This window comes from Budorcas taxicolor, chromosome 6 (genome assembly GCF_023091745.1).
Source record: "Budorcas taxicolor isolate Tak-1 chromosome 6, Takin1.1, whole genome shotgun sequence".
Classification (NCBI taxonomy): Eukaryota; Metazoa; Chordata; class Mammalia; order Artiodactyla; family Bovidae; genus Budorcas; species Budorcas taxicolor.
In genome coordinates, this window is record NC_068915.1 from 22,350,111 (window position 1) to 22,374,856 (window position 24,746).

The 24,746-nt window shown below is 38.0% G+C and overlaps 1 protein-coding gene across 1 annotated transcript; it reads right to left on the reverse strand.

The window, feature by feature from the left end:
- Window positions 1-1,145: 1,145 nt before the first annotated feature.
- Window positions 1,146-13,722, reverse strand: CISD2 (CDGSH iron sulfur domain 2). The gene is made up of 3 exons (XM_052642030.1): window positions 13,582-13,722; window positions 3,643-3,857; window positions 1,146-2,180 (listed from the first exon to the last, which is right to left on the reverse strand). The coding sequence occupies exons 1-3, from the start codon at window positions 13,682-13,684 to the stop codon at window positions 2,091-2,093; spliced, it is 408 nt and encodes a 135-aa protein (XP_052497990.1). The 5' UTR covers window positions 13,685-13,722; the 3' UTR covers window positions 1,146-2,090.
- Window positions 13,723-24,746: the final 11,024 nt, after the last annotated feature.

Below are 24,746 nucleotides of genomic sequence, written 5' to 3' on the forward strand. Positions count from 1 at the left end.
CATGATAGAATTCTGTGAACTTACAAAAAGAAGTGATAGCAACTGGTAACACTGCTTACGTAAAGAGGTAATTAAAATAACAACTTACTACCAGCCCAGGGCTTCTGAAGGAGCTGCACATGTGGGAAAATATTTGGGTGCAAGTGTGGGGAGAAAAAACCGTACTCAAGAGTATTCTTCTTTTTTTTTCTTCTCCACATTTTCAGTTGTTAAAATTGGTTAAAGAAAGAAATGGTCGTTAGCTTTGATGGTCATTTCTTTCTTTAACCAATTTTAACAACTGAAAATGTAGGTAGGAAAAAAATCTTATTCAAGAGTGTAACCTTATTTTTGGAGTATTAGAATTACCTTTTATGAGATGAAAAAAGTTTTCAATTTTTTAAAATGTTCCTACCTAACAAGTTTAACATTGGTAGTTTCATTCTAATCTCCACATTTGGAGAAAATTTGACCTTCTCTTGTAAGATCTAAGAATGACAACTACTGGAACATGTACAAAACCATGTTGCTCTGATCTGCAGTGAACGCTTTTCTAGAAAAGCATTAGGGACCAGGCTATGCAAAGTCTCGGTGAGGAGCGTTTTCCCCAAGTCTTGTGATCAACTGTGGAAAAATAACTGGTTAATCTGACAGTTGAAGCCTCAGAAGGGTGTTGAAGAAAAAGGTCTTAGGGAAAAAAATGCCAAAAGTGAGAGCACTGTTGTATTTCTTCCTACTCACAGCAGAAGAGCAACAATTTTGTAAATACTCCTTATAAAACTTCTCAAAACCATACCTACATTTCTAATCCTAACTTAAAAATTCCTGCTGTTGTTCACAAGAAACTCAAGATCACCTAAATCAATAGCTTTGATATTACATGCAATAAACTATTCATAAAAATCCAGGTAGCATGCTTAGTGCAGTGTTGTTACATAAGTGCACAGTAACTATTAGCTTTGATGGTTATTGGAAGAATTAAGTATGACTGCCTTCTGAACCGTCTTCATATATAAAGAAAGCACAGTGGACTGACGGATAGCTATTAATATAAGAACTGTAATATGAAATTAAATTGACTCAGGCTAAAAAACTACAAAAGTTTTAAAGATTCTCCAATAAGTTTATTGTGCAAACCTTTTGTATTTTGTTTTACTGGTTTACACTGTAATAAAGAGAAAAATGTTTATACAGATACAATTTTGAACACTAAACTATTATCATATTAATATAAATTCAGATTTTTTAAAACTATTTCTTTTGGGGTTCAGCCGATTAGCAAACAATGTTGTGATAATTTCAGGTGAACAGCAAAGGGACCCAGCCGTACCAGATTTACTTTATTTTTAACTGACCTTCAAATTGCAGCAGCTCATGAGTTTAGCTCTAAGGATTCTTGCCATCCTACCTGACTTTGTCACGAAGTCAGACGGCTGTGACATATACACACACAACACATGTAAACAGATACAAACAAACCTTTTATAAACAAGTCATTTATAATGTAAATAATTTTTCCTTGTTGAAACTTTTTATACCCAGTTCCTGTTTTTTCTGAAATTCGGATATTCACATTTATAGAGAACAATACTTAAAAAGTAAAGAGTTTTTCTCTTTGAAAACTCAAGCAATTCTGACAGCAACATTTTTCTTACTGATCTAAAAAGAATGAAATATGGAAGGGGGAAAAAAATCACTGCAAATGATCAAAACAGAAGGGTACTAAATATATACATATTTAATAGTGGAGGGAGACATTTTTAAAGTATAGATTCTGTTGAAAATATTGATGTTCAAACAGCTTTGCACTCATTGCCAAAACTTTCTCAATTAATTAAAATTAAAAATGTTGATTTTTTTTTGTAGGAAGATACATTAATTGTTTGAAGTCAGAATGAAGAACTGTAATTTCTATACAAAGACTGCTTGAATATACAAAGTATCAAATATAAACAGTAGTGTAAAAAGAAAATAAATTGGCAGAAATAATTATTCGACCAGTAGCAATAATTAAGACCACCATTTGAAAGATCTTCTATAAACAAAGAATGCAAAAATATTGTTATAACTTTTTACAGCACAGAATTGAATTCCATCCTAATTCATTACTCTTACACTTCTTTCTTCTTCAGTATTAGTGGACCCACATTATCTCCTGTCAATTCATTGTGCTTATTATGTGAACCATCACAGGCAGGAAACTAGAAAGGAAAAAATTGCAGATGTTATTTTTCAAATGAGTCAGTAAGTAGAAATATTTTTGACATGCTCATACAAAGAAAGTCCATTACTTTGGGAGGAAAAAAACACATTATTAGATAGCTTTTCTGAGCAACAGATATATTCTATAGCTAACTACCTTCCAATATTATGGCAAACCTAACATTTAAATATTTCATTATTTGGCAGATTTTAAAAGCTTTGGATGATTCCATACAAGTCAATATGATAGTCTTAAATAAGCTCCTATTTTTTATACAGCTCTAACTCTGAGCTCACCTTTTCAATTATTTTAAATTTTTAAAGGATGTAATTTAAATTCAAATTAAATTCTTTCATGTTTTCTCACTATAAAACTCATGCACATTATAATACTTTAAAAAACATTTTAAAATATATTTTTAAAAACTTACTCTTAAGTAATAATTAACAATTTGGTATCTTTTTTTCCTCTATTTACTATGTGCACTCTTATACGATACTTTAATCATTCCTCTATTATCAGATATCTAGATTGTTTCTAAGATTTTGTTATTATAAATGATGCTATGATTAACATTATTGTACTTAGTCTCAAATAGCGTATAACCAAAGTAGCAGAAGAAAACAGATCTCATCAACTACTTACAATGTATCATTCCAAACTCCTCCTCCTTGTCTATTTATTTGTTCTTAATTGAAATATAATTGATTTACAAATTGTCTTAAATACTGCTGTATAGCAAAGTGATTCAGTTATACACATATATACATTCTTTTTTAAAAAATATTATTTTCCATTATGGTTTATCATAGGATACTGAATAGTTTTCTATGCTGTACAGTAGGACCTTGTCATTTATCCATTCTATATATAAAATCTTTATCTGTTAACCCCAACCTCCCACTCTACCCTTCCCCAACCCCACCCCCCTTGGCAATCACCAGTCTGTTCTCTGCCTTGATTCTGTTTCTGTTTCATAAGTAGGTTCATCTGTGTCTTATTTTAGATTCCATATATGATATTATATGGTATTTTTCTGTCTGCCTTAATTCACATCATATGATAATCTAGTTGCATCTACCAAATTCCTTTTTAATTTCCATATTCAAAATCATCCATAACTACAGCTGCCATTCACTAGCTCATACTACATAGAAGGCACTGTACTATACACACATCATCTCACTAAATCCTCAAAAATTTGTGATATTATCAGATTTTAAAAAACTGAGTGATTAAGGATTAAGTAACTTGCTCAATTAAGTTTCTGTGGTGCTCTAACTTTTCTAATGTAGGAAGTACATTGCCTCAGAAGAGGCAAACTTTAATTTAGAACAGACTTTCAGTGCTGAATACTTTGGAAAAGTCTCTCATCTCACAGAACCTCAAAACTGAGGATTTAAGAAGCAAAAGCATGTTAATTGCACAAGTTTTAGTGTATGTATAAATGGACAGCTTACCGTCTTAGAGCGCCAACACCTACAATAAGCTGCTTTAGTAAGGCACAAATCTTCTATGTTTATTTCATTCACCACTTTGGGATTTTCCTTTTGTATTTTAAGATTAATCAAGCTATCCTTCTGTTGCTTTTTCTTTGGGAGGAACGGACGAACCGCAAGGTAGCCAAGTAGTGCGAGTACGCCAAGGAACGGCAATAACCGAAGCCATTCTGAAACTAAAAATACAGATTTGTTAAGAGTCTGAAAAAGGACTCAAATAGGGATGGACTGGGAGTTTGGGGCTGATATGTACCAACTGCTATGTTTAAAACAGATGACCAGCAAGGACCTACTGTAGTCTAGTTAAAAATGAAACAGAAATATTTTAAAATTAAATAATACATGTAAATTACCTAGGTCAATACCTGTTGGGTACAAATACCAAATAACTGCTTATTCCAATTGCTAATGATAAATTAATAAACTTTCATTGATTCCCCCCCAAAAAAGGACCTACTGTAAATAAATTTAAAAAAAAAATTAAAAAGAACTTAAATAGCATGTCTCACCCTTCAGCTTATTCTTTACTTCTCACTTTAATTTCTTACCTTATCTGTAAAACTGTGAATAAATATCAAGGAACCAGTAAATAGGACCACTTTATTTTATTTGTGGCCTGCCCTGAGACTTTTGAAACTGGAAAACAAAGTTTTCAGAAATAAATCCTCTATCCAATACCCTATCTCATTATCTTCACTTAGTATATTTGTGTTTAGTTTTATTTCAGGAATTACAATCACCATAATTATAAATAAAACTCAATTTTATATGTTTAGAAAACATTTCCACCATGTCTAAAATCATACAACAGAATTTCCTATAAACTATTTACCACTGATATATAATTTCAGACAGAATATGTCTTCAATGCTTTTATTTTTACATTTTTGGTAAGGCATAGTGTGATTCCTATAGAAAAATCTAAATGTTGTGTTGTGTAAAACCTATTTTAAAGAGCTAGGTGAAATTTTCACATACTAAATAATCTCATTATTAGATACATCTTACTTCGTAAGTATTCATTAAAGCCTTTTGTAGTACTCAGCACTGATTGGGGGACAGGGAATATAAGTGACATAAATGATATGTTCCCTATGTCTTCACAGAGAAACACACCAAGGAGCCAAAATATTTTTATTTCAGCATGCATTTATCAAATGTTGGCTAGTACGCTGCCTCTGCTGGGTTCCATAGGGAATCCCTTCTGACCTTAAGAGTTATCACTTGTCATCATTCACTGAGTGCTAACCTGACGCCTTGCTAATAAACACTATAGCTTAACGGAGAAAAAGGAAAATTGAAGGTCATATGCTAAGGCATGCTAATAAATCTTAATAATAAATGAACTGATTATGCTAAGAGTGCAACTGTAATACCTCAGTTAACATTGTGTTAACTGAATTTAGTAGGCACCATTATTATTCCCATTTTTCATGTGGGTAAACTGGAGCTTAAGCAGGTTTAGCCCAGGAAATTAAGTACAAAGGCTATTCTCAGTCACTATGAATGAAATTCAACAGAGCCAAAATTTTATCTGTTCTTCTCTCAGTAAAACTACTCTCCAGAAATAACTGTTCTTACTATTCAACTATTAAAAGGCTGGCTTAATACTAACTCTTCAAAAACGAAGCTATTTTTGATATAACACCATGCCAAAGGCTTGTTATGAGCTTTAGATGAAACAACCTATTGACATTATGTGCAGCACTTACAAGAGTGCTTGGCACAGAGAAGATAAAAGTGAATGGTAGTTTTTATTAAGATTATGAAGACTGGAAGCAGCTCCTCTGAAAAAACATTTTGCCGACTCAACCTGACAATACTACATGGCAGAAATCTTTGGGAATATAATCTTTCAGTCACCAGAATAAAATTCTGTAAGGGTAAGATCTTGCCAATCAGGCTGATCTGTTGTAGTCTCTTAACAAAAGTGGAGACACTCCACAGAAACACTCTGAATGAATTAACATTCTGAAAATGACAAAGAACTGTTTCCTGGGGTGAAGGGTCTATCTATAGATCTTTGCTGTCCAAGACAGTAACCGCTAGCCATACTGTTTTGTTTGGACCCAGGATTTTGTTATAATCAGATATGGTAAGATGACAGACATGGAGACAACTACCTTGAAAGAAAAGTTTACTTACGATTCACAAGACGAGGGAGCACAATAGGCCACCTATGACCATATAGGTAAGTATGAGGCTTGGTCAGGAGCAAGGTGAGCGAAAAGGGCACAAGCCTTTATTGTGGTTTACAGAAAAGGCAAGGTAAGGCACAGTCAACAGTTTAGTATTGGCTAGCCTGAATAATTTCAGTGGGCTCTGGGCTATAGAGGTGGTCCTTAATTGTCTCATATCTGGCCTTGGGTGATTTCTGCAAAGTCACTTCAGTCGTATCCGACTTTGTGTGACCCCACAGACGGCAGCCCACCAGGCTCCCCCGTCCCTGGGATTCTCCAGGCAAGAACACTTGAGTGGGTTGCCATTTCCTTCTCCAATGCATGAAAGTGAAAAGTGAAAGGGAAGTCGCTCAGTCATGTCCCACTCTTTGTGACCCCATGGACTGTAGCCTACCAGGCTCCTCCGTCCATGGGATTTTCCCGGCAAGAGTACTGGAGTGGGGTGCCATCGCCTTCTCTGTTGGGTGATTTAGGGCAGGGTAAATACTGCTTGGTAAGTGAGAGTTAGATAAAGGTGTTTGAAGTGTAGGCTTTGGATTGGTTGGTTTGCATATGAAAAGTATGCTCACAAGCAAGTAGTTTACTATCTCTTGGCATCAGCCAGTCCGGGGAGGGGGCAAACCTCCCTGGCCAGCAAGGCCCCCAAGATGTCCAATCATAAAAAATAGAACATAAAAAAACATGATTAATGCATGTGGCTATTTAAATAAAGTTAAGTAGAATTCATAACTTAGTTTCTAAGACACACTAGTCACATTTTAATAGCTCCAGAGCTATTATGTGTGGCTAGTGGCTACTATGTTTGACAGCACAGAAAACATTTCCATCATCACAAAAAGGCTTTTGGATGGTGCTGCTGTAGACCAACAGGTTCCACAAAGTACCATGTCTATGACATGGGAAGGCTATTATGACAGTTTCAACACCCACAAATATCCCATCCCTCTTGTACTTAGAGCCAGCCAAAGCTACTGATTACCTAGTGGCAGGTTTCCTGTGTCCTTTGCATAAGGGATTCCTTCTGTCTGCCATGCCTTTCTACTTGTGGTCTATCTGACTCATTTATATGGACCCTTTAAAACTAGGGTCAAATACTGCTTCCTCCAGAAAATGAAAGTGAAGTCGCTCAGTCCTGTCTGACTCTTTGGGACCCCATGGACTGTAGCCTACAAGGCTCCTCCATCCATGGGATTTTCCAGGCAATAGCACTGGAGTGGATTGCCATTTCCTTCTTCAGGGGATCTTTCCAACCCAGGGATCGAACCCAGGTCTCCTGCATTGTAGACAGACGCTTTACCATCTGAGCCACCAGGGAAATCTTTCTCAATTTCACAAAGCAAATTAATCGCTCCTTCCTCTGCTTTCAAGCCCCTTTTCCTCAGTTTCTTTTATCATACTACTGTTCTCTGTTTACAAAGTTGATTCCTCCATAATCCTATAGGAAAAGGAGCTCTACTTCCTGGCACAAAGTAGAACCTCATAAATGTTTTATGAGTGACTTAACGAATGAATGAATTTAAGTGACTTAATGAATGAATAAATGACATTTAGAGTGTAAATGTCAGTCCCTTTCTCACTCACATTGTACTGTAATTATTTATTTACACTTATCTTCCAGATCAGGCAATAAATGTCTTAGACTGTTATTGGCCCCAACATCCAGTATAGTATTTTGAACCAGTACTTATTCAATAAATGTTTTTGAATGTAGTATAACATTAAGTATTATTATGTATACTACAAAATTTAAAAGTCTCAAGAGGTTGAGTAAATCAAAGTCAAAAAGTTAAAAGAATGAACATGTAAAGATGATAACCTTAACTTAGATTCTTAAGTTTAACATTCCCTATCTTAACCTACAAATTTCAGGGAATAAATAGAATGCTGTTTTAAAATTTACTTCAGAAAATGTTGCTCTTTCAACACTTAATTCCTTGGTAAAACATCGTAGTAATACAGTGATGAAAGGTACTATTATTTCCTACAACAAAATAATTTAAACAACAGTGTTATGTAGGAAAATTTACTTTTAAAGATGACAAACTTCAATTTAAGTACAGGAAAAATTATAAAGGAAAATAATACAGCCTATAAAGCTCAATTAAATCATTTAAATTATATGTTAGAGCTGACTTTTGGTAAATATGAAATACAGAATAAACAAATTTTTTTAAAAAATTTAAGATTGGCTATCTCTTATGAACCTGTTTGATATATATTGAGCTACAGCAGATATATTAGGTACTTTAAAGGGAAATCTGCTGCTGCTGCTGCTAAGTCGCTTCAGTCGTGTCCAACTCTATGCGACCCCAGAGATGGCAGCCCACCAGGCTTCGCCATCCCTGGGATTCTCCAGGCAAGAACACTGGAGTGGGTTGCCATTTCCTTCTCCAGTGCATGAAAGTGAAAAGTGAAAGAAGTCGCTCAGTCGTGTCCGACTCTTTGCAACCCCATGGACTGCAGCCTACCAGGCTCCTCCGTCCATGGGATTTTCCAGGCAAGAGTACTGGAGTGGGGTGCCATTGCCTTCTCCAAAAGGGAAATCTACTACCTACTAATTGTTAGGTTTAATGTGTATTTTGTACAGTACATTCTAAAATTGTTTAAGGATTACCAGAAATAGCATTTAATTTATAAAATCTGAAAATTTTAAAAAGTATAAAAACTAAAATAACTTGTAATCCCACCAGTCAAGAGTTGGTAACATTGTTCATTTCTATTTTGCTCTGTTTATTCTTCCTTTTCAAAAGGCTGCATATAATGATCCCATAAAAATAACACTGGTAACTTGATTGCTGATAATTTCATAATTATTTTCTAATGTATCAATATGGGTAAAACATAGAAATGACTTCACTTCTAACTATAGAAAAATGAAAATAAAATATTTTTAATGGATGGCTTTACTATTACCACTTAAAGACTACTTAGGACCAAAGGGCCAATAAAATGAAATTAATAATCAATTTTTCCACTCACTGCTATAAACAGAACAGTGTCCCAGTATCTAGAACATTGCCTGTCCCACAGTAAGTGCTCAACAAATACTAGATGACACGAGGAATTCTAAATTGCAGAGAGGTTACATGGAAGAAAATGTTTTAAATGACATCAAAATTGTTCTCCATAAAAGCTTTTTCATTACACTGACTTTTAAATTTAGTTGGTCTACCTCGGAAGGGGGGAAAAAACTTTTACAACTTACAGTATGTAAATATTTTCCCAAATTCTCAAAAATAAGTTTTCTGAAATAAAATTCTTTAATCTTTAAAAAATAAACTTTATTATTTACATGTTAATAAATGCAACTCTTTAGCTTGAACTTAATCATTTCTTACACTTTCCTATTAAGAAAATTCATCTTTTGTTCCATTTCTTTTTAAAAAAAAATGAGGTAAATTTACATACAATAAAAAAACAGATCTCAGGTGTTTAGCTCTGAGCTGTGACAACTAAAGACACTGTTGTAGCCTCCACTGAGGGGCTTCCAAAGTGGTGCTAGTGGTAAAGATCCTGCCTGCCAATGCAGGAGACATAAGCATTTGATCCCAACCAGTTGCTTCAGTCATGTCCAACTCTTTGGGACCTTATGGACTGTAGCTTGCCAGGCTCCTCCGTCCATGGGATTCTCCAGGCAAGAATACTGGAGTGGGTTTGGGCTTTACTGGCTCAGCTGGTAAAAACTCCGCCTCCAATGCTGGAGACCCCAGTTCAGTTTCTGGGTTGGGAAGTTCCCCTGGAGAAGGGGTAGGCTACCCACTCTACTCAAATTTTCTTGGGCTTCCCTGGTGGCTCAGACTGTAAAGAAGTCACCCACCATGCGGGAGACCTGGGTTCGATCCCTGGGTCGGGAAGATCCCCTAGAGGAGGAAATGGCAACCCACTCCAGCATTCTTGCCTGGAGAATCCCCATGGATAGAGGCGCCTGGCGGGCTACAGTCCATGGAGTCACAAAGGGTCAGACACAACTGAGTGACTAAGCACAGCACACAGCCCCCTTCCAGTCTATCTCCCCACCACTGATTCCTATAGACAAAGGCTTTTTATAAAATTTTTGAGATTCATGCAGTAAATCAGTAAATCATTCTTTTTTATTACTAATCAGTACTCCATTCCATGAATATACCATAATTTGTGTATCCACTCTCCTGATGGTGGTTACCTGGGCTGCTTCCAACTTGGGATTATTATGAATATGGCTGCTATGAACATGCTTGTATAAGTCTTTCTGTGGATATATGTTTTCAATTCTGTTCCACTTCTTTAATTCTTTACTTAAAACTGGTCCTTTCTAGAGCTAATCCTCTTGAAGGTGTCAGCTCTGACATATTTGTCTTACTTTGGGAAAAATATTACAGTCCAAGGATTCATTGCTTTAAGAGTTAAACCATTACATTTCAAAGAAACTAGCTTTTTAAGTGGGGAAGAACTAGTACATTCTAAGTTTCACAACTAGCTTTTCAATCTGTAAGTAAACTTTTTTGATTTTTGAATGGGAAGCTTTTTGTTATTCTATTTTAAAAGGTTGTATGACAGGGAAAGCTTTTTTAAAGGTTAATATATTTGAATACAATATACTTTCAAAGGGGGTATTATACTAATTTACCTTAAAAGCCTCATTGTCAACAATGTAACCTAAACAAAGACAGGTTTTTGGCAAAGTTGTTTTGACAGGTAAGGGCTGTCTATAAATACTGTACAGTAATTAAGGATCTCCCAGTGTTTACTAAGAATGCAGAGTCATCATGAGAGAGTCGATTGCTTTACAACACCACTCGATCTAAATAGGGACGGAAAAACAGGCAGCAATAATGTGAACTGTAACTTTTTTTTTGCTCTAATTATTATAGAGAAGAAATGAAAATACTTTTGATCTGGTAGACATTTTAAATAATTTATTTTGAAAAGTTATCTTCCAGGTTTTTATTTCAACAAAAAAAAAGGTCTAAGATGGATTCTAAAAGTAGTTCCTTCAAGACATCCAAATGTCATTAGCTAATACAATCTAATCAAGAGACACAGCTCAGAGAGGAAATTGGTCATTGAAGTTTTTCTTCCATAGTGCTCCAAAATAGATTCTGCAACTGTTATATTATCATTGTTCAGTGCAAAGCAGACTGTCTCGTTTTTTGTAAAGTAATTATTACAAACATCATTTCCTAAACAAATGGACATTACAATGAGAACTAAAATGTAGACACACTGTAATGCGACAGGTTAAATATGCACTATAAAGATATTTATCAGAGTTGTCTGTTTCTGAGAATCATTCTTCACATTAAGTATTGAAGAGCGTCAAAGAAGAAACTACTATATATTATTTACTCAAGAGGGAAAAGGTTTAGGTTGAGTTTCCTTAATGCCTTAATAGGACAGAATTTCTTGAGAGGGAAAAAAAAAGTTTGAAAGTCTTCGTCATTAAGTCAAATATCATACCTTCCAGTCTCCTTCATCTACAGTCTATTTATGGAAAACTTTAATATAAAACCAGCCACAATCAGAATCAACACACATAATTAAGGTTAAACTGGGTTCACCCTCGTGGCTCAGGGTAAAGAATCTACCTGCACTGTAGGAGCTGCAGGAAACCTGGGTTTGATCCCTGTGTTGGAAAGATCCCCTGGAGAAGGAAATGGCAACCCACTCTTGCCTGGAGAATCCCACAGACAGAGAAGCCTGGCAGGCTACAGTCCATAGCGTGGCAAAGAGTTGACTTAGCATGCACAGGTTGGCATGGGAGTAAGGGGATTTTTTTTTTTTTCTTTCTTGACTGCTAAAAACTTATCAGTTAATTTACACAGATTATTAAGAAAGTAAGTTGGCAACTGGGAGCAAATGTCACATAATGATTGTATCCTTTTGACGTATTATTACCATTTAATGAATACATTTAAAGGTATAATTTAAAGAGGGAAAAAATAATTGGTATAGGGCTACTTACCCACTGAACATTATGAATAAAATATATATATTAAAAACATTCAAAACTTCCAGCTGCAGGGAAATGGTTACTACTGTGATGTAAAAAAATAAGGGCAGAAAAAGTCAAAATTTTACATAACTGCTGTAATCTATCAGAATAAACTAGTAAAATCAAGAGAGAACTAAGATGTTTACAAACACTTGATCTTAAAACTTTTTCATCTTGTTACTTTTCTGTTACTATTTATGTGTAGATTGTTTTTTAGTGTTTATTACTCAGTTACCACTCTTTCTATTCAATTACATGCTTTCTGTCAAACCTTTTAACACCTAAAAATGTTAAATTTTCATAATCCGTTGGTCAACAAAGCAAATGTCTGTGATTATTATTTAAAGAATCTCTAGATTTAGACTAGACTTAGATGTAGTTTACCACATCTTGCCTATCCACCATCAGACACCGCCTTTTGTTTTTTAAATCTCTGAGAGGGGATAGCTCTCAAAGCACCCTATTAAGGTAAAGTATTCTCTAATTAAAAAAAAAAAAAAGAATTCCTTTAACATGCAACTAAAATCCATGTTCAAATAACTATCACTAACTTGGCCCTAGTTGTCTTCTGGTCTACACAAAATACATCTTATTTTTCTTCTACCTGTCAGCCTTCCAAATACTGCATTTTAAGTCAGCTACCATAGATGTCTAAACTGCTCCAGAAGCAGCCCTATTTACCTCAAAATTATCTTAACTCATGCTTACATTCCCTGGTAATCAGTCAGAACATATGAGTTCAATGTTTGCTTTATCAATAACCTCCTTCCCCACCCTCCTCCCCCCACCATCATCCTAATCAGTCCCTGAGTCTGGCTTACCCATATCTCACTTGGATTGTAAGGCTCAGAACCCAACAAAATCTTCCAAGTTTTGGCAGCATTCTGGAAATGTTCATCTTTTAGATATGAAATCCCGCGCTGTGGGTTCTATTTTGTAAAGGAGGGAACTTAAGTGCAAATGTTATATGTCATCAGTAAATTTCACTTTCTAATTTTTGGTCTGTCATACCAGCAAAAGTATCTTTCCTCCAACTCGAGTAAACTAAATTGCTTCCAGGCCCGTGATACGGTGATGACCTCAAATGACCCCGTAACAGGTTGACACTCCCCCATGGAACTGGAATTGTCTAATTTTGTTAGTAAATAAAACCACCAAATACATGTGTATGTGTGTTTCTCTCTCACACAGACACCCACACTATGTGGGTCAAACTCAGCCAAGAGCTGGGACGGCCTGATACACAGAGACTTTAAGCCTTGGATAACGACTTTTCCTGCTTTAAAATAAACCAGCAACGTTGCAGGGAGCGACGGAGATGAAAAAAATGGGCCTGTTCCCAACTCAGCACCTTCTCTGCAAAAACCTGGTCTCTCAACACGGAAAGACACTGCAGACAGACATGAAGATAAGCTCAGGGGGCCACCAAGTCCCAAGATGCGGCCTCACATACACTCCGAGGATGCAGGGCCGGCGCGTGCCCACCTACTCCGCGACTGCAGTGAGAATGGTAGTGGGGGTGTGCTGTGCTCAGTCCTGTCCGACCCCTTGCGAAACCACAGACTGTAGCTCACCAGCCTCCTCTGTCCACGGGATTCTCCAGGCAAGAATACTGGAGTGGGATCCCAGGTCACGCGCCACCCACCAGGCTCCGCCCCGCCCCTCGGCCGGAGGACTTTCAGATGCCCGCCCCCACCCTCCGCCTGGGGAAGCTCGCAAGGATGGGGACCCGCTGAAGGCTCGGATTACCTGTGAGTCGGGCGAACCCGGTAATACTCTCGGGCACTGGAAGCCGCTTCAGATACGCGGGGAGCTGCACCTTTACGATGCGGGCCACGCTCTCCAGCACCATCCTGGCCGGCGGCGTCCGCTCCTCGCCCGACTCCCGCGGCTCTCCGGCGGAGCTGCTGCGCCTGCGCCCAGAGCGGAAGCGGCCGACCGGCGCTCTCTGCCGGGACAAGGCCGGGGCGGGGCTGGGGGCCCCAGCGCGGAGAGGTGAGCTGCCCGGCGCCGATTGGCAGCGGGCCGGTGACGTGCGCGCCCCGCGGAGGCCGAAGGGGCGCGGGCGGCCGTGGGGCAGCGAGGCCCGTCTGTGCGGCTTGAGGTGGAAGAGGGCCTCCACGATGGGCCTTTCACGTCCGGAGGCCCAAGAAACGATACTGTGTCCGAGGAGGTAAAGCACGTGAGAGTACTGTGTAACCGGAAGGTGCCTTTCAAAAGTGAGTTTCTCCGGGCGTCGCTTTTTACCTCGGGCCACGACCCCAGAATTGCAAATTCTCCTTGGAGCACCCTTTCCGCCGAACCCCGCAGCGCCTAATTTCGCTCTCTCCCCTCTACAAATCTGGCTTTTTTTTTTTTTTTTAAAGAAAGAAGATACCTAAACTAGGCGCTACTCACAACCTTGCTCCTAGGCTGTTTAGTGCCAAACTGCTCCGAGGCCTTGACTCAGACCAGATCCGTTAGAGTCCTTAGTTAGATATCTATTTTCAGTAGATAATTCTTCTTCTGTAGATCAAATTTTTTTTTTCCGGTTAACTAAAACTGGGAAAGTGGTGAAAGAATATGAAGATTTAGGGTTTCCCTTATTTCATGTTGTAGGGCTTCTGCTGCAAACTAAAGTATCCTTGGAGAGCTTTAATTTTTATTTAGGAACACCGAAAAAATAGAAAGGAGATAGCTTCAGTCCCTTGAAGCACCTTCCTTGACATGACTTTGTTTCATGTTTTTAAAGTATCCAAAGTAATGCACTTGCTGATTGCACGTTGTGTATTTGTACCATAATAACCCAGCCTTATTTCCTTTCTGAACCCTGCTTGACGGACAACATAGAACAATGAACTGCACAAGGGCCAGTATTTCACCTTGTATGACTTAAAATGTAACAACCAATTGTTAATATGTAAGTTTTAAAAAATTTTTCTCTTGGTATTTCATCCTAAAGTGAAAAGGAATTTTTTTAAAGCAACTTTTCATTCTCTAGACTGTTTAATATTTGTTATCGTCCTTCACTAAAAAAATAACCCTCAGTAAGAGAATTAATTGAAATCTAGATAAATTGATTTTCTGTCATTTTACCCTGGTCAAAATTGTCCAAGTAGAATTATAATGGAAATTTCTACCAAGATGTTTAGATACAGATTCATGTTCATGAGCTAGGGTAGTATAGAAGTGATGATTGAAAGGTTGGTGTTTACATTCAGATTCCTTTCAGTTTACTCCTGGGAGCTTACTTTTGATTTAGTGGAAGAAGGATCCTGGAGCTTGTTTATCCTGAAAATGATGAGCTCAACTGCCTTGACTGTTGTTTTGGGAGGTGGTTGAGGCAGGGTGGTTTGCGGGAGTGGGGCCATTAGGGGAAGAAAGCTTAGAGAGGCCGCTAAATATTCGTTTCTTATTTAGAGGCTTTGTTGTCTTGACAGGAGCAAAGCAGGCTGTGTTAAGTGAGATTCCTAAGGCCTCTAAGAAGTTTTTCTTTAAAGGATTAAGAGATACATACCTCAGTTAAGAGGGATATAATAGAATGCTCAAGTGCCAAATGACCAAGTCAATGTAACCAACACCCAGATCCACATATACAGAATACACCAAACACACCATGGAGTCTCTCTCTGTCCCTACTAATCACATCCCCTTACCACCACCAGCACTATTCTTCCTTTACATGTTCTTACATCATATAAAAGAAATTATCCTCTATGTAGTTAAATTATCCTCTATGTAGTTCTTTTGTGACTGACTTCTTTGAGCAGTGGATAGCTGTTTTGCTATCCAAGTAGAAGAAATGCAGTGAATAGAAGTCTATATGGATGAAACTTTTTTTTCTTTTGTCTTAAAATTTCAAGATGTGTAGACATACATTAGCTATTTCTGATCCATTAAATAATTATATATATGTATATATACAATGTATAAAAGGAGATAGTTCCTAACCCCACCAATTAAAAAAAACCCTTATTGTGCATTTTAGGGAACATTTTCTTACATTCCCTTTGCTTTAAATTTTAAGTCCTGTTTTGCCTTATTTTTTAATTTCCACTTCATTTCTACCACCCTACCTTCTTGGCAGAACATAAAGTAGAGGAGCTAAAGGTAATTGTTACAAACAGAAGTGGCAGGCTTGTCTGACCACCTTCTGATGTTGTTGTTAAGTTTCTAAGTCACCTCCAACTCTGTGACCCCATGGACTACAACACACCAGGCTTTCCTGTCCTTCACTATCTCCTGGAGTTTGCTCAAACTCATCTCCATTGAGCCGGTGATGCCATCCAACCATCTCATCCTCTGTTGCCCCATTCTCCTCCTGCTCTTAATCTTCCCCAGTATCATCTTCTGATGTAATACCCAACAAAATATGGGGTTTTTAAAATTAATTAATTTGGCCATGTCACATGGTGTGAGGGATCCCCAACCAGAGATGAGACCCGCACCCCCTACAGAAGGTTGGAGTCTTAACCACTGGACCACCACCAGGGACTTCCCAAAATCTGGTTTTATTATAAGTGTTTATTTCTTATACTTAGACCTCATCTTTAAAAGACTTAAAGTTATGATCAGAAAAAGCCAGCTAAAATAGTATGTGGATAAGGTTAAAGCAGTGATTAGGATTAAGAATTTGAGTGAGCAGACTTCCCTGGCGGTCCAGTGGTTGAGACTCTGTGCTTCCACTGCAGGGGGAATGGGTTCCATCTCTGGTTGGGGAACTGAGATCCCTCATGCTGTACAGCCCCAGGTTGGATAGGGAAAGAATGAGGATTGGTAATCCTTTGCTTGCTTTATGTCCTAGCTAGGCCCAAATTTCTACTTGCCTTACATGCTTTCCTAGAAACTCATCTAGTTCTGTAAATTTATATATGATAAGTAAGCTGATACAGCCCAAATCTCTATTTCCAGCCCAGATTCTCTAATACTAATCCCAAATGCCTCCAGGACATCTTTGGGCATCTTTGTCCATTTTTCTATTGCTTTGCTCATCTTTTTCATTGATTTATGTTTTCTGGATAATAATACATTGTAGGTTGTATTAGTTGCCTGTCATCTTCTAGTCCATGCCTTTTCTCTGGCGTTTGTTATGGTGTCTTTTTTTGCATTGAAATTTAGTTGGAATGTAATCAGATTTATTCATCTTTTCCTGTATATTTTTTGTTTTGGGTGTCTGATTTAAGAAATCCTATCCTAAAGAAAAGAAGTCATTTCCTACCTCAGAATGACAAAGATATTCATCTTTTTGCTAAAAGTTGTAAACTTTTATTCTTCATATTTTATTCTTTTTTTAACTCAATCTACTGTTTTTGTGCATAAGGTAGAGATCCAATTTATTTATTATATATATAAACAACTAATTGTTCTAGCAGCAACTATTAAATAGTGTGACTTTTCTTTTACAGTTTGTAATGTCATTGATTTCAAATCAGATTTGCACACATCCATGGACTGTTTTTTCTTTTCCATTGGTTAATTTGTATGACCTCTATTATATTATCACACTGTCATAATTGCTACAGCTTTATTATAAGTGTTAATACCCAGCAAGATATTAACAATGGTTAATATTCACCTATTTCCTTGGAAATGCCAGATTCTTTCCTACTGTATATGAATTTCAGAGTCATTTTATTAAGTTTTATGAAAAACTTGAATGTTACTGAAAATTCACTAGGACCTCAGTTTCTCTTCTGTAATATGCTGATAGTAATGGTTGTTATGACTAGATTTAATTAATTTTTTAGTGTGTGTGCTTAATAAATGGTTATTATCATCAGTATCATCATCATCATCATCAATGAACGAGCATTTATTCTGGCTTTGAGATCTTAAATTTGTCTTCTAACCACAACTTGCTATATTTGTTTATACATTGTCCACTCCGTTACTCCCTCTAACCTATTCTTTGACTTCTTCGATATATTTAGTGTTGAAACCATTTCTATTTCTCTAGCTGTCAGTTCATTCCTGGCTTTTTTTTTTTTTTTTCCCCATTCCTCACAAAAGTTGCTCCAAATCTTCACCATTCTTTATTATTTACTTATTAAGCCTTCTAAGTTGATACTGCCAGTCTTATTTTGTGCTCAGATGACCTTGATTTTTAGTTACTGGAGATTTTTTCCTCACCATCATCTCTGAATGTGGCTATAACTCCTCCTGTACTTAGCATCTTCCCAGTCCTTCAGGTCTACCAGCTCCCTATGTTCTAGAACTGACCCTCTAAGATCTTGTTCCATCAGTTATCTTCCCTCAAATTTTCATTTTCTCTCTACTGGTCCTATAAACTGGTGATTTCCAGGTTTTCACATTTCACCAACCAATACATTTTTAAATTAAGGAAGTAAACATGGGTTTGCCAACCTTTTATTTTGTCAAGAAAAGATATTTTAAAACAGTATGCTGCCGCTACTGCTAAGTCGCTTCACTTGTGTCCGACTCTGTGCAACCCCATAGACGGCAGTCCATCAGGCTCCCCTGTCCCTGGGATTCTCAAGGCAAGAACACTGGAGTGGGTTGCCATTTCCTTCTCCAGTGCATGAAAGTGAAAAGTGAAAGTGAATTCGCTCAGTCGTGTCCGACTCTTAGCGACCCCATGGACTGCAGCCTACCAGGCTCCTCCGTCCATGGGATTTTCCAGGCGAGAGTACTGGAGTGGGGTGCCATTGCCTTCTCCAATTAAAACAGTATAATAAACAGCAAAAACTGATTAGCATCTACTACCAGAATGTAGTATAGCATAATAGATAAGATCAGAAGATTCTGGAGCTAGACTATTTGGACTAGAATGCTGGCTGTGCCAGGATAGATTATGTAACCTATAAAATGAAGATAATACTTACCTCTTAAGGTTGTATGGTATATACTAATTCAGTGAGTTAATATGTACAAGGCAACTGAAACAGTCCCTGGCACATAGACGTGCACAATAGTGTTAGCATTTATCTTCATCATAATTACCATTTTTACATCACCATCAACACATCTTTTTTTCTTGTACCTGCATCTTGTTTTGTTTTTTACAGTGGTTGCTCTAGGGCTGCACAGTGTGTATGATAGTGCAGTGTGCCAGTGCTAATCACATGTGGCTCTTGTGGTGGGGGTGGGTAATTAAGATTGCTCTAAGTATAAAATTCCCATCTCTTTCAGAATTTTCCACAGTTTATTGTGATCCACACAGTCAAAGGCTTTGGCATAGTCAATAAAGCAGAAATAGATGTTTTTCTGGAACTCTCTTGCTTTTTCCATGATCCAGCAGATGCTGGCAATTTGATCTCTGGTTAAACCAGCTTGAACATGAGGAAGTTCATGGTTCATGTATTGCTGAAGCCTGGCTTGGAGAATTTTGAGCATTACTTTACTAGCGTGTGAGATGAGTGCAATTGTGCAGTAGTTTGAGCATTCTTTAGGCATTGCCTTTCTTTGGGATTGGAATGAAAACTGACCTTTTCCAGTCCTGTGGCCACTGCTGAGTTTTCCAAATTTGCTGGCATATTGAGTGCAGCACTTTCACAGCATCATCTTTCAGGATTTGAAATAGCTCAACTGGAATTTTATCACCTTCACTAGCTTTGTTCGTAGTGATGCTTTCTAAGGCCCACTTGACTTCACATTCCAGGATGTCTGGCTCTAGATGAGTGATCACACCATTGTGATTATCTGGGTCATGAAGATCCTTTTTGTACAGTTCTTTTGTGTATTCTTGCCAGACCACCTGACCTGCCTCTTGAGAAATCTGTGTACAGGTCAGGAAGCAACAGTTAGAACTGGACATGGAGCAACAGACTGGATCCAAATAGGAAAAGGAGTACGTCAAGGCTGTATATTGTCACCCTGCTTATTTAACTTATATGCAGAGTACATCATGAGAAACGCTGGACTGGAAGAAACAGAAGCTGGAATCAAGATTGCTGGGAGAAATATCAGTAACCTCAGATATGCAGATGACACCACCCTCATGGCAGAAAGTGAAGAGGAACTAAAAAGCCTCTTGATGAAAGTGAAAGAGGAGAGTGAAAAAGTTGGCTTAAAGCTCAACATTCTAAGAAAACGAAGATCATGGCATCCAGTCCCATCACTTCATGGGAAATAGATGGGGAAATGGTGGAAACAGTGTCAGACTCTATTTTTGGGGCTCCAAAATCACTGCAGATGGTGATTGCAGCCATGAAATTAAAAGACGCTTACTCCTTGGAAGAAAAGTTATGACCAACCTAGATAGCATATTGAAAAGCAGAGACATTACTTTGCCGACTGAGGTCCGTCTAGTCAAGGCTATGGTTTTTCCTGTGGTCATGTATGGATGTGAGAGTTGGACTGTGAAGAAGGCTGAGTGCCGAAGAATTGATGCTTTTGAACTGTGGTGTTGGAGAAGACTCTTGAGAGTCCCTTGGACTGCAAGGAGATCCATCCAGTCCATTCTGAAGGAGATCAATCCTGGGATTTCTTTGGAAGGAATGATGCTGAAGCTGAAACTCCAGTACTTTGGCCACCTCATGTGAAGAGTTGACTCATTGGAAAAGACTCTGATGCTGGGAGGGATTGAGGGCAGGAGGAGAAGGGGATGACAGAGGATGAAATGGCTGGATGGCATCACTGACTCGATGGACATGAGTTTGGGTGAACTCCGGGAGTTGGTGATGGACAGGGAGGCCTGGCGTGCTGCGATTCATGTGGTCACAAAGAGTCGGACATGACTGAGCGACTGAACTGAACTGAGCTGTAGTATAAAATGCTGAAGGGGACCCCATGCTGATTTCTGGAGCTTTTTTCCTGTGTTTCTCCTGCCTTTCTCTACTCTGTAAAGATACGTAGAGAGACAAAGACTAGATTGTTCAAGTTTATAGACAGAAAAAACAGATTTCATGTGATGCATACAGAGATGAATGTGTTAGACTTCTCAGTAACAACTCTGGAAGCAAAAGGGTAATGGAGAAATGCTCCAAAATTCTGAAGGAAAATTACTTATAATTTAGAGTTTTGTACAGACCATGCTGTTACTCAGATACAAAGCTAAAAGAAATTATTTTCAATCCTAAAATGTCTCAAATATGCAGTTCACACATCCTTTCTAAAGAAACTAATGAAGGATGTGTACCACTTACATGACAAACCAAGAAGAAGTAGGACATGTGATCAAGGAAATAAGCCCAAAGTAAAAGAAAAGTAAAAGGAATTGCAGATTGATAGACTGGAACCGTAAGATGAAATTAATGGGATACCTAATAATGTTTGAATAGATTGAAAGGAGACTTACCCTCCTGGGCTCAAATCAATGATTATTACATGAACAACTAAGCAAGTCTTTTTAAAAAAATTATTTAAATCTGTCAGTTTATGTGCTAAAAAAATTTTAAGGATAAACAAAACTTTTTTAAAAGAGGATTTTGATTTTGGTGTTTGGCATTTTTATACTTCCCCCTTTTTTTGAGGAACCACGTTTTAACTGCCCTGCCTTACCCACAGCGTTAAGAGGAAGAGGAAATGCAGCAAACTGGAAATAAAAGCAAAACTAGAGAAACAAAACTGGTATTTTAAAATTAATAACAACTGGTAAAACTTTAAAGATCATTTTCTGTAATACTTGTGTTGCTTAAAACAAACAATATACACAAGCGCCTAATAGAAAATTCCTAGAGACATGGTAGCGTGAACTTGGAAAAAAGGCTTTCTATCCTATAATAGAATCTATGAGTGTGTATTGAGATGCCACTTTTGCAGTCATTGACTAGGCAAAGATTATAATTTAAAAATAAATACTGGAGAAGGAAATGGCAAACCACTCCAGTATTCTTGCCTGGAGAATCCCCATGGACAGAGGAGCCTGGCGGGCCACAGTCCATAGGGTTGAAAAGAGAAGGACATGACTGAAGTGACTTAGCATGCATGCACACTGGTATAAATGTGAACTTTTTCAACCTGTTTGCAAAACAGTCTGGCAACCTGTATTAAAATGTTTTAAACTAGAAATATCTTTTGTCCTAGCTATATCTTCCTTGGGAATCTGTCCAATAGGTATAAAATATGTAAGTGAAAGTCACTCAGTTGTGTCCTACTCTTTGTGACTGCATGGATATATAGTCCATGGAATTGTCTAGGCCAGAATACTGGAGTGGGTAGCCATTCCCTTCTCCAGGGGATCTTCCCAAGCCAGGGATCAAACCCAAGTCTCCCGAATTGTGGGCAGATTCTTGCCAGCTGAGCCACCAGGGAATCCAAGAATGCTGAAGTGGGTATCCTATCCCTTCTGCAGCAGATCTTCCCAACCCAGGAATCAAACCAGGGTCTTCTGCATTGCAGGCGGATTCTTCACCAGCTGAGCTACAAGGGAAGCCCTTAAAACGTGTAAGGATCTGTCTATAAGAATATTCACTGTAGCATCATCCATAGTATCTAAAAACAAGTAGCGAAGTGAAAGCTCATTATTAGGAAAATGGTTGAGTGAATTAGTTTTTGTATCCAACGAAAGGAATAAATTAAAGCAGTATGAATTGAATTGTGATTTCCACAAGATACTACTATTAAATGAGAAAAAGCGAGATGAAGAAAAGTGTGTATAATGTGATCCCAGTCTATAAGTCAGCAGCAGCAGCACACATAAATGTTTACATATTTGTGTGTGTGTATGTTTACACTCAAAATATTTATATTTGTAGATATGTGTATATATATATACACACACATGTGTATTTGTATATAACTATATGGGGGAATAATGGAAAATACGTATTACTTGGGATATAGGTTTGGTTGCTTAAAGGCCAACATAATAATAACTTAAGATGAAAGTTTATTTTTTTCTCTTGTAACATTTCAGAGATAATCAGTTCACAATTGATACAGCAGCATCAGGTGTTAGGGATCCACCCTCATTCTAGCTTGTTAATCTGCTATACTCAATATGTGGCTTCTATTTCATGGTCTAAGATGGTTGATTCACCTCCTGCCAAGATGTATCTGAGAATGGGAAATGGAAAAACGGTATACCTCTTTTTTTTAAGGGCATGTCACAGAAGTTGCAGCCATCATTTCCTCTTTTGGCCAAAATGTAGTTGCATGGCCAGACCTCCAAGGGAGGCTAGGAAATATAGTCCTTGCCTGTGTGGCAAAGTACTAAGTCAAAACTTGGGAGTTGCAATACTAAAGGAAGAGAAGAAAAAAGGACATTAAGAGACAACAGCAGTCTCTGCCACAGCAGACTAGATTATCTTCCTGCACTACAAGTCAACCACAAATTTAATGGCGAAAGTCAAGAATGATTTATTATTTCTCACCATTCTGTGTTTTGACTAGAAAGTCTTTCTGTCGTTTCTTCTGGGCTCATTCACGTGGCTCTGTTCACATGGTCTTTCATTCCAGACTTATTCACAGCATAGAGGCCCAGGGCAGTGTTCCAGAAGGTGACAAAAGAAGCTGTAGAGCCTCTCTAGGCCCCATCCACAGAAGTTGCACTAAGTCACAGCTGCTGCATTCGGTGGTCAAAGTAAGTCACAAGGAAGGCTAGCCTAGATTCAAGAAGTGGGGAAATAAAGTACCTTTTGATAGTGAAAGTGGCAAAGGCACATTGCCAAGAGGCACGAACAACAGAGGCATGATACACTGGAACAAATATTGTAACAAGCATATGACAGTTTTATACTTACACGTATATGTAAATTTTTGTTTGTCCACATAGTCAAAGAAATATACATAAGTATAGTTAAGCAAATTCATGGTGTCCAGATATGACCACATCACTCTCTTACTTATTATTGCTTTACAGATTAAAGCCCCAGCCCCTTGGCCTGTACCATTTCTCCTATATTACACTATCTCCCAGGAGATGTAATGAAAACCAAGCAGAAAGATAAGTCATTTCTAGCTGAAGTGCTTGGGCTTCAAGTTAGTTGTGGAATCTGAACCAGGCCTTCAAGGAAGTGTTTGAATTGATGGCGAGGGGCAAGTAGGCATAACTGGTAGTTCGCAGTCTTATTAGGACTACCCTTTTAAAAAACTGAAATACAGCATACTGCAAAAATCAGTATCTATCATAAGTAAAAATATCCCTGTATCCACCACCCAAGAAATAGAATATTACATAGAAACCTTTTATGTAACAGCCCAGTAATTATACTGCCCAACCTCTTCCCCAGATGTAACCACTCATACTAACTTATAACTGTAGATCTGTTTTGACTCATACATGAATGAAATTATACGTGTATTTCAACCATTAAATTTGTAAGGTTTATCTAAGTTGCTTGTAGAGTTAGTTTGTTCATGTTCATTGTTATATTCCGCTTGTGGATAGGTTGTCTCTGTCCATTCTATTGTAGCTATTTGAGTTGTTTCTACTTTGGGGCTGTGTGTGCGTGCATGTGTGCTAAGTTGCTTCAGTTATGACCAACTCTGTGCTACCCTATGGACAGTGGGCAGTTAAGTAGATTTGTAGTACCAGTTAAATGCTCAGTTCTTCAGTTTTCTTACACTGAGGTTAGGATTGATGAGAAAGGAGTGGGGCCTTGAGACATCGAATAGGGACAGTTGGGCAGATAAGAATGAAGCTTTGGGGCAGCTCTCTCATAAGTTGATTCCTACTGTCCTCAGAATTTACCCTCACCACCTCCCAGTTCCTCCAGGCAAATCCTGACATAGCTTCCCCATCAGAGGAGTATGCAGCTTGCTCTGGCAAGTGATAACCTACAGAAGAATTAAAGATCTTGCTGTTTTGACCAGTGAGAACCCGAGGAGTTAAATTTGAAGCATCTCATCTGAGTCACAGACTTGGTACTTCTCGATGGGGAGAGATTTGGTCCCTTCAAGGAAGAACCCTGCAATGCAGCCACAGCGGTATAACCATTGATCTTCTCCAGACCCAGTGGTCCCCAAACTTGTCTGGACATAAGAGCACCTTAGAATTCTAAAGCCAAGGATACACCCCAGGCCAGTTAACTCAT